Genomic DNA, 11,447 nt, shown 5'->3' with positions numbered 1-11,447 from the left:
TGTACTACTCATTTTCATACTGCAATAATAATGTCCACATTTGAATGCATCTAAAATGTGCTGTTACAGTTGAGGGGCCCTTGTGTATTCTCTGATGACCAAGACCTTCGTTCTGCTGAAATGACCCCTCATTTTACTGAGGATGTAAAATTCAGTACCCAGTATACCACAGCCACCAGGTCCAGTATGTCACAGAATATATAAGAACATATGGCACAGGCGTATGCCAGAGCAAAACACAAGGAAGCTGGATGTATTTTTGTACAGATAAAGACCTAAAATTCTTTGTTACCATGTCTGAGTTTCAGGGGTCGGCAACCTTTCAGAAGTGGTGTGCCAAATCTTCATTTACTCACTCTAATTTAAAGTTTCATGTGCCAGTAATACATTTTAACATTTTTAGAAGGTCTCTTTCTACAAGTCTATAATATATAACTAAACTATTGTTGTATGTAAAGTAAATAAGGTTTTAAAAATGTTTAAGAAGCTTCATTTAAAATTAAATTAAAATGCAGAGCTCCCTGGACCGGCGGCCAGGACCTGGGCAGTGAGCGTGCCACTGAAAATCAACTCACGTGCCGCCTTCGGCGCACATGCCATAGGTTGCCTACCTCTGGTTTAGACACTGGAATACAGTATCACTGAAGAACTCAAGCAGGAGGAGGATGACAGACTGTAAAGGTCACTAGCTAGAGGGTTTATCCTACTTGTTGCCAGGAGTCAAGGTGCATATTGGGTTCAGGAGGAAAGGGTGATCGAAATTCCAGACCTATAGAACTTCTGAGGACTAAAACTAAGTGCTTGACTACATGTGGACTCTTTGGGTATGTCTACACAGCGAAAAAACATGTGGCTGGCCCTGGTCAGCTGACTCGGACTCACGGGGCTCAAGCTCCAGGGCTGAAAAAATTGCTGTGTAGACATTCAGGCTCAGGCTAGAGCCCGGGCTCTAGGACTCTGTGAGGTGGGAGGGTCCCAGAGCTTGGGCTGCAGCCTGAGACCGAACATCTACACCGCAATTAAACAGAGCCTTAGCCTGTTTGCCCATGAGCCCAAGTCAGCTGGCATGGGCCAGCTGCGAGTTTTTAATTGCAGTATAGACCTACCCTCAGGAAAGTTCATCTAAATTAACTAAAGATGTGTTAGATTAGTTAAACCACAGTAAACCCGTGTGGATGCTCTCATTCAGAATTAAAGTGGCCTAAATTCCATTTAGCTTAATTCACTTCCACAGTGAAATAGAGCAGGAGGCTTCAGAGGTGAATGGGGGCAGTTTTCATGTCTGGCTTCAGGCTGTCTGCAGGCTCAGGAAGTGAGCAATCCACCACTTAACCTTCTGAGTGTGATCTTCAGAATCATAAGGACCAGAAGGTTTCATTTTTTAGCAACAGCTTAAATTCCACAAAAACTAATGTGTAAGGCCCATTCAATGTCATATAAAAGTTAGCAAACTATTCTTAGAGAACTGGCCAGGTTTCTTTACAACCTTTGGGTCGGCAACCTTTCAGAAGTGGTGTGCCAAGTCTTCATTTATTCACTTTAAGTTTTCGCGTGCCAGTAATACATTTTAACATTTTTAGAAGGTCTCTTTCTATAAGTCTATAATATATAACTAAACTATTGTTGTGTGTAAAGTAAATAAGGTTTCTAATGTTTAAGAAGCTTCATTTAAAAATTAAAATAAAACGCAGAGCCCCTCGGACTGGTGGCCAGGACCCGGGCAGTGAGAGTGCCACTGAAAATCAGCTCGCGTGCCGCCTTTGGCAAACGTGTCATAGGTTGCCTACCCCTGCTTTAGAGAATAAGGACTTACCTTAAAACTCCATTTGTCACTGACTTGCCTGCAAAGGTTTAGATCCACCTCAGTCACCAAAAGCCCATCCTGTGTGCGAGAAAGTCCAGGTGTCCGACTACCATCTGGCGCAGCCACATAACTCGAGCCATAAAAATATCCCAAGTCATGGTGGGCTTAATAAATAAAAAATATAATAAATAAATAATAATAATAATAAACGTAGAATGCCATGGGCAAATAAGTATGCAACCTCACATGTTGTTTCCCCTGAGAAACTCAGGATAACTTCCTCTATTTTTTCACCCAGCTGTGCCCTCATTTAACTCAACAAGCCACCACAGTGAAGCCACAGGAAAACTGTAGCTCTAACCATTAGTTACCTTTCCCAAAGAGGAGAGCTTTCACATAGACAAACAGGAATCCACGCAACTTTCATAGGCTTTTCATAATGGATTACTGTGCTTGCTAATTATTAAAACTATTTGCATTTAAATAAGGGCTTTGTTTCTCTCTCCCATCTAGCCTACAATCAAGTAAATGCCAACTGTGACATCGCAATGTGTTTCAAAGCAACTGACAGAGTTCACAGAATTAGCTCTTCAGTACAGGACCAAAGTATAAAACATTGAGATAGGAGGAAGAAAAATCTTATTAAAAATGCAAATATCTTCAACAGGATCAAATGATTGGCCACAAGATCAAAAGCATCAGACACCTCGAAAGTTCTGCACTGCTCAGTGTGGGCAATCAAAGTGAGTGATAGCAACCACTAGCCACCTTCATGCAGCAGCTGCTAATACTGAGCTCCAATGTCAGGCCAATACAAGGATCTGTAGCAAATGAGTTGGCTGAGACTCAGACTGAGGCCAGAAAATAAACAGAGAAGATGGTGGTTCCCATAGGACAAATGCTGAGGCTACAAGTGAATATTGGTGGGTTACATCTACCCCAAGAGAAAGCAGTTCAGAATCTCAGACTTCTTTTGGATTTCTGAATAGATAATCAGGGAATCTGACAGAGTACAAGTTTATTTGATTTTTATAACTTATCCTTTTGTTCAAGCCTGTAGTGAACACAACAATGCATTAGGTTATTCTTTTCTTTCTTCTCTTATTTCTGAATTATAATTGGTGTTTACTTTTGCCCGTCATGTTCTCACCATTTATAATGATATAAATTAAAGAACAGAATAAAACTGGCCAAGTATATTTTGGTTTGCTCCTGTGAAACCCCTCTAAGGTATGTCTTCACTGCAATTAATTTGGGCTCTTAGTCAGGTGTTGCCCCTCACCCCACTTCCATTCACACAAAAGCCTCTCTCCTGGGTCTGGTGGTGCTTTACACTCAGGCTGGCTGGCTGTATAGGCGAGAGCTCCTGTGCTGCTTCCACTTGGGCTGACAACTCGTCCACTTTGCAGTAAAGATGCAGGCTAAATCACTCATGCACTGACACCTCCAATGGCTTCCCACAATTTCTCCCATGTGCCCAAGACAGACAAGTTCTACCATGATTCACTGGGAAAGAATCATAGGGTGTCTCAGCTTACTGCAGCACAAAGAACGATAGGCTATACCCTCAAAAGTCATAGCAACATAGTGAATGCAGTATCAGTGAGGACACGGTCACACAGGTATTGCACTCCCCCTGCTGGGGCTAGATTAATCCAGGTGCTGATCACTCATCTTAACTCTGCAGTGAAGACGTATCTGTTGGGAATTGCACATTTGTCTATTTATAAAATAGGCATTACAACAGGAGTAATTGACAGCCTAAAGGAAGGTTCTGGGAGTCTGCTATAACCACATCAGACTCAGACAATTGTTGTAAAGAGGCAACGTTTTATAAAGCAATAAAATGGAGAAGTCCAGTAAGAGAGTCTCCTGTATGTCTTAGCTCTGCACCCCATCTTCAGCATCATGTGGCTCGGCACGTCAGAACCTATAACTTTATGTAAACCATTCACAAAAACATATGAGACTCAATAGATCATCTGTGTGTCTGGATATGGACTATATGAAGCTAATCATTTTTCACATTAACTTGTGTATGTATCAACAGTACTTGGTAAGAGAATTTCTGGCATGGATTTAAAGTCAGAACATGAAGGTTAATGCATCATCATAAACCTCACTGACAACATAGGGCAAATTTATGGGGCTTTGCCTTGAAAGCTTCCAGGGATCAGACAGACTGGAGTCCCTAGGAAGGATATAACAGCCCTATATAAGCACCTCCAATGACCATATGCCACTGTACTTTGGATATCTTTCCTACTAGTTGCCTGTAGTTTCTATGACAGTGGCATTTCTGGGAAGTAAGGCTGCTCTTAGATATGGAAACTACCGGCAGATAGCCGGAAAGATAACTCTTCATGCTTCAAAATCAACAATTAGCAACACATGAAGGTATTTGCTGAACGTACCTTTCCCACCATCTCCAGATGTAAATGCATTCACGTAGTATTCCTGTGAAACAAAGGCCGTTTGAAATGAGGCTGTAGATGGCACTATAATCTCATTTCATGCAAGAGGATCTTGCTGCAATACAATGTTTAATATACTAACATATTAATTAATGCTTGGCATACATCTGTTAAGACTTGTTTGACGGTAAGCCAGACATTTCCTGTAGAAGGGAATCTTCAGTGTCACCTAGTTTCTAGATTCAAGGTAGTGACTGTCTTGCTAGAATTTTAGGATGGACTAGCCTGGAAGACAGGCATTTGCTTGGGTGACAGCATTGTATTCACAGCACTTTGGGGAATATGAGCAGTAATACTAGAGTGTCACAACTCTGGTCATGGCAGCGGCCTATGCATGAAATCTTTTAATGTGGGGGAGCTGGTGCGCAGGCAGCAACCTCATGAAATTTGACAGGAAGGAGCCCTGGACCCGGTGGCAGGGGAGTCTGACACAACTGGAGGTCTCTGTCCTGCTGCAGCCCTCATCCGCCTTCACAGCCGCAGAAAACTAACAAGTCCTCAAATACACCTGTTCCACCATTGGGGTTTTGAGAATTAATTAAATTAATTAATTAATGGAGAGATCCTATCTCCTAGAACTGGAAGGGACCTTGAAAGGTCATTGAGTCCAGCCCCCTGCCTTCACTAGCAGGACCAAGTACTGATTTTGCCCCAGATCCTTAAGTGGCCCCCTCAAGGATTGAACTCACAACCCTGGGTTTAGCAGGCCAATGCTCAAACCACTGAGCTATCCCTCCCCCAGTTCGAGGTGAAGTCTGGACCGTGCTTCATCTGGAACTTCACCTCAGAACTGTTTGCCAAAAGTGATCCTACCAGGAGTACAAGACTCTGGACGACATAGTTCTGAGGGTCATTGGGACACACAAGCCCCTCCACCACAACAAGTTAACGATCCAAGGAGAGGACAGCTCTGGTATGGGGGTGGGAGAAGAGAGATTTATATGAGGTAGTCTTTGCAAATAATAGAAAGGAAGAACGTATGGTCTAACCAGGTGGACACAAAGCCAGATTCATGGAGAGCACCTTACAAAAATATACTCATTAAGGTGCCCAACAAAGAATTTGCATGTGCATTAGCTCTGAATGTTGCAGTGTTGATGTAGTCATGTTGGTCCCAGGATATCAGAGAGACAACTTTGGTGAGGTATAATCTTTCATTGGACCAACTTCTGTTGGTGAAAGAGACAAGCTTTTGAGCTACACAGAGCGTTTCTTCAGGTCTGGGAAAGGTACTCAGAGTGTCACAGCTAAATACAAGATTGTTTAGTAACTAACACGTTTTAAGGAACTATTCACTGAAGTGGTCCATTAACACTCCTCCAGTCATAGGACAAAAAGGGGGTTAATGGATTGCAGATTATTGTAATAAACTATAAATCCACTGTCTTTATTAAAACCATGATTTATAGTGTCCAGCAAAATTATGAATTTAAACTCATAGGCTCATCTTTTGAAGGAATTGTGCTAGTTTCCTCTGAGGATGAGGACTGATAGGTCAGATATGGAGTGGAGTGATTGTTTTGTGAAAAGTATTTGCCCATGGACGATATGGTATTTTTGTCTTTTATCATTTTTCTGTGAGTTCATTCAAGAGCATAATGACTGTCTGGCTTCAGCCACATAGTTGTTACTGGGGCATTTAGTGCACTGGAAGAGGTACATTACATGTTGTGATAGGCATATGTAGGACCCATACATCTTGAAACGTGTGTTGTGGCAGATATTGACCATTGTAGCAGTAGCGATATGTCGGCAGGTTTTGCATCTGTTTTTATGGCAGGGTCTCGTGCCGCTTTGAGTTGGTGGGTACTGGTCTGTGGGGAGCTTGCTTCTGACAATGAGCCTGGAGACATTAGTGGGTTGTTTGAAGGCCAGAAGAGGAGGGTTGGATAGACTTCTTCAGGAGGTGCTCCCCATCGAGTATGGGTTGTAACTGTTTAAAGATACCCCATACTGGTTTCAGTAGAGCATGGTAGGTGACAACTTGGGGTGTGTGATCGGAGGGTTTCCCCCCCCTGTAGTGAAGTAGGGTCTCTTGGGATTTTGGGGTGGCTCATTCCATGATGTGATCTACTTCTCTGGTGGAAAGAGAAGAACAGGAGTACTTGTGGCACCTTAGAGACTAACAAATTTATTAGAGCATAAGCTTTCGTGGATTAGTCTCTAAGGTGCCACAAGTACTCCTGTTCTTCTTTTTGCGGATACAGACTAACACGGCTGTTACTCTGAAACTTCTCTGGTGGAGTATCCTTGTTTGGTAAAGGTGGTTTTACACGTGTTAAGGTGTGTATCCCAGACTTTCTCCTTGAAGCATATTCTGTGGTAGCTGAGGGCCTGGCTGTAGATAACAGATTTCTTGGGGTGGTTACTAGATCTGTGAAGATAAGTGCGGTCATCCATGGGGTTTCTTGTATACAGTTGTCTGTAAGGTTCCACTGTTGAAGCTAATCATGGCCAGGAAGTTGTTGCTGCTGTGAGAGTGTTCTAGAGAGAGTTTGATGGATGAGTGGTGGCAGTTGAAGTAGTGGTGGAAATCCAGAAGGAAGTTAGGTCATCTGTCCAGAGGATGAATATAATATCGATGTATCTTAGGTATATTGGTTTCATGGTGCATTTATCCAGAAATTCTTCCTCAAGGTGGCCCATAAAGAGGTTGATATCGGTATTATTTTCATCCTCTGGACAAATGATCTAAACTTCCCTACAGGTTTCCACCACAACTTCCCTTAAATGGTCCCTTAAAATATGTGCTAACTACTTATGCTAAACAATCTGTTCCACCTTGTATTTAGCTGCACCACTCTGAGTACCTTTCCCAGATCTGAAGAAGAGCTCGGCACAGCTCGAAAGCTTGTCACCATCACCAACAGAAATTGGTTCAATACAACATATTACACCTCATTCACCTTGTGTCACTAGGTCTGAAGACAGGCCTCACCTACTGCACGTGAAAGTAGAATTGGTTCCATGATTTCAGCTGTTAAGGAGAGAAGGTGTCTGACTAGTAGGAACTAGCTCTGTTACAGAAGTGCAAGGACACATTTCATTTTCAATAATCCTAGTGAAGGAGACACTGGGTTCTGCATAGGAGCTAGGAGAATTAGCGAGAAGGGGAGAAGCATTCATCTTAGGCCCTGTCTACACTAAAGGGAAAAGTCGATCTAACCTACGCAATTTGAGTTATGTGAATAGTGTAACTCAAATTGACATAGCTTAGATCTACTTACCGCAGTGCTATGCGATGTCGACGGGAGACGCTCTCTCATCGACTCCCCTTACTCTTCTCGATCCGGTGGAGCACAGGAGTCGACGGGAGAGCAATCTACAGTTGATTTAGCGGATCTTCACTAGACCCGCTAAATCAACCGCCGATGCATCGATCGCCACTCGTTGATCCCCCGGTAAGGGTAAACAAGCCCTTAGTTAAATCCTTCACCACAGAGAAAGAACAAGTCAAGAATAGGAAGGAGCCGCAGCAGAATGCAGGCTGCCAGCAGCAGGGCAGGTGGCTCACACTCTCCCTGCTTATTAGGTATCATAGCAACACTTTCAATCTTCAAAGAACATTGCAAACGTTCATGAGAGAGGAGGTCTCATGCTATACAGAGGAATACAGGAGTTTTCCAGGTGTCCTAGTGCTACCATGTAACCCTGTTAGCACTATACAATTCATTAGCTAGGATTAAAATGTGCTCAAATGTATAGATTCTGAAACTAAGGCTACAAAGCAAAGTATTCAAATACTTACTGTTCCAACTCGGTTTATGGCACATGTAAAACAGTGGTTAGCAATAGCTGCATTTCTTGCTTCAATTGGCCACAGTGACTCGCTGCAAAATAGTAACAAAAAGGTGGTGGTTATTGTTTATTTGCATAGCTCATAGATAAATTTGGATATTTCATGGGCTATGGACACCTGTAATCTTGAGCCTCTCGATCAGGGAAACCAAAGCTAACTACAGCCAACTCCTGTCAATGATCTTGGATCACAAAGAGTGGTCACCATTAATAGTCAGCATTTTCCACCAGATTCAGCATAGTTACCAACATTATTTCCATTCCACATATAGGGAGAGGCTATTTTATCTGGTAACATGGCAAATGCTGACTTTTAATGGTGACCACCATGATGAGAGTTTTAAATGACTGGCTTGAGATTTTCAAGCAGTCCAGGGAATTTAGATATGCACCTTCCATTAAAGTTACTGGGAGAAATTTTTTTCAGAACAGTCTGGAAGACTTATATGTTAATTTTCAGGAATCCAAATAATATTTTGCAGCAGTGTAGAAAGTTTCTCACTCTAATTGCCCCCCTCCCCCTTTCTCCAGGAGCAGTTTCTGAGGCAGGCAATGGGAAACTAGATTATCTGAAAGCTAGAAAAAAAAAATTTCACCCCTTCCGCTCCCCTTGTTCTACTTGCAGGTTTCATAGAAATTTTCAACAAGTCATTCCCCTATGCTGGGCTGACAGAACAAAAGAGCAAGCTTGACAAAAGCAGCCCTGTAACATTTGTCAAAGTTAGACTCAGGACTCATAGTTTGTCAGACCACTCTGTTTTATTAGCACAGCGCTCTGCTAATACATTCAGATAATGTGAGCCTCTATGCAAGATTCAAACAGTCTTATTTATACAGATAAAAGGGTGCGAACTAAACAAAGGGACAGAGAGAGCAAAATTGTAAAATATGCATGGAGCATAATATGCATATCCTGCTTCCTTGTTAACTCTTATCGATCTAAGACTAATGCTTCACCAATTGCCCTTAAGTGGCAAGTTAAGCAGTTAATGTCTGCTTTCCTGCCCCCCTGGCTTGCAGCATTTCTCATTTCTACTTAAAGGTACATACAGCATTCTTTAATTCATTCTATTTCTTTAATATAATTCATTTTACTTTCACAATCCCTCCTTTTGGTCAAGCTTACGCAAAGACAACAATTACTGGGTTCCACATATTAATAGTTCTTTATCTCTTCGTTCATCAGTGATATTTAACATCATCATATTAGCACTCTGTTTTGGGGTAGTCACCTGGGTGGCATACCTTACACAATTCTGGATACAACAGGAGATTAACTGAAAACATACAAAAATCATTAGGATTCCAAACAGGATAGTCAGGGCTCCCTGAAACAACCAGTTTCCTGTGCCAGAGAAATTGAATAGGTTACTTAGCCACTTCCATAAAGAACTTGGCTCTTCATGGGGAAGATATGCAATTTGTTCTAAGTGACTAGCACAATCTATTACCTCATTGGTGTCATCAGGTATGAACACACAACATTCTTTCCAATGAGAGCACAGGTCCCTCCTTTGGCCGCCAGCACTATGTCCAATGCCTGACGGTTTTGGAGGGCCATCTGTCGGATCACCCCTGTTTCTTTGGCCAGGGTCTTTAAACTCTCTCCGGTTTCATTTGCCATTATTTCAACTACTGCTTGTAACCTTAGGAGCCTTTTTGCATGGTGTATTACTCCCCCAAGTGGGATAAGGGAACCACCAATGGCCTCTTCCCAGGTCAAGGGGCTTATGTTATTTACATACCATTGGGCATCTGATAAGTCCCTTCTTCTTCGCCTGAAATTACAGAGGCGTTCTCGTGGGAAGGACCCTAGTACTCGGAATTGTGGGAAGAGTCGGGCGGGATAACAGATATCTGACCAGTTAGCTGGTAACACAGTATAAGCTTTGGTTCCACAAACCCAATGATGGCCTATTAAGGCTGGGAAGGGTTGGTTGCACCCATTTGTCACATAGGTGCCTACAAAGGAGGAGTAATATCCTCCGAAGGGCACAGGGTAATTCTCCTTACGAGGAGTGGTGTTATTTGCATGGCATTGAAAGATTGTATTGTTTTCACTAAGGTTACTGTAGGGGGAACATGAGCTTGATTTTTCTGTTTGATCCCAGGTTGAGAAAAAAATTCATATCCCCATACCCGGCCCACCACTCTTTAGTTTTGTTTGAATAATCCCATACACCATTGGCCACAATATGCTGAAGGCAATGACTTTTTCCCAGATCCAGCCCTGTCCCATTACACACCCAACACCAATGACCTTTTCCCTCCACCACACTTATCCATTTAGAGACATTTATTCCCACTGCTTCCCAAGTGTCATTATTGTTCCATGTTCTGTTAAACGGACGAGGTCCTCCAGTGAGGTCTGGGGAATTGAGTGGGATTGCCAGGACAGGAACACCAGCTTGAGAGTGGGCTGGGATGTGGCTGCAGACCCAGCAATTAGAAATATTAAGGGTCTGAGCTATCCACACTCGCTGCTGGATAAAAGAATTGTCATTGTGGACTCCCCAGACCTTAAGACACCAGCAGCTGAGGAACAGGCGCCACCAGAGGCACATGTTGCAGGCAAGGCCCTTCCGGTTCTGACAACCTCAACTGAGGGAACCGCAGTCACGGTTTTACATCCACCAGGCAGCAGGCGCTAGGCTCACTACTGCTTCTTTTTGGGCCTTGCTTTAGGTCCTCGTCTGCTTCTGGTAACCCTTACGAGAGCGTAGATGGTAAGGTATTGCAGGCTGTTCCTCTACGTCGTCTTCTGGAGTCAAAATTGACTCTGTGTGGTCCTGAGGTGATTGGTTTACTGGGGGGTGCCTTCTTACACTGCGAAGCATGTATGCACGCTGTGATGCCAGACAGTTTAACAGCCATCTGGATAGTAAGCAGTACCTGATGATTTTTTGATGTCCTTTAAGTCTCTTTACTTCTTCTTCCTTGACTCTGGCTATAACAATGGCCTTCACACCTTATCTTTTTCTGATGCATACATTCCTCATTCACACAAACAGATTGAGAATACAAACAGTAGTATTTTATATGGCGCAAAAAAGGCACTGCAAATTAAACCTTGCTAAGTTTTACAATCAATAACCAAGACAATTTACATTGAGACCCAGGCCTTCAATGTTCCTCTAATCTACTTAACATAGACACAATAGAGAATCCTGTTTCTTACTTACTAAACCTTAAAACAAAGAAATGTATATTTAACTAGAGGCCTACTTTGTAATACATATAGGAAACCATAGTAGACATTATAACTTATTCTAAAACAAAAGGGTGACCATAATCAGTCATAAGGATTATTCTGGTCTGTCATTCCTTTCTGCTATTCAAAAAGGGTGGCTGACAGGGATGAAATCAAATCA

The 11,447-nt window shown here is 42.6% G+C and overlaps 1 protein-coding gene across 1 annotated transcript in view; it reads right to left on the bottom strand.

Annotated features, from left to right (window-relative positions):
• UPB1 (beta-ureidopropionase 1) overlaps positions 1–11,447 on the bottom strand; it is a 50,197-nt gene that overhangs the window by 5,641 nt on the left and 33,109 nt on the right. The window contains exons 8-10 of the mRNA XM_054006132.1: positions 8,027–8,108; positions 4,219–4,261; positions 1,814–1,968 (exon numbers count right to left, since the gene is read on the bottom strand). Of these exons, the coding sequence (XP_053862107.1) occupies positions 1,814–1,968; positions 4,219–4,261; positions 8,027–8,108 (280 nt within the window). The remainder of the gene's footprint in view (positions 1–1,813; positions 1,969–4,218; positions 4,262–8,026; positions 8,109–11,447) is intronic.

Source organism: Malaclemys terrapin, chromosome 16 (assembly GCF_027887155.1).
Source record: "Malaclemys terrapin pileata isolate rMalTer1 chromosome 16, rMalTer1.hap1, whole genome shotgun sequence".
NCBI lineage: Eukaryota > Metazoa > Chordata > Testudines > Emydidae > Malaclemys > Malaclemys terrapin.
This window is presented reverse-complemented; position numbering and strand designations above follow the sequence as displayed.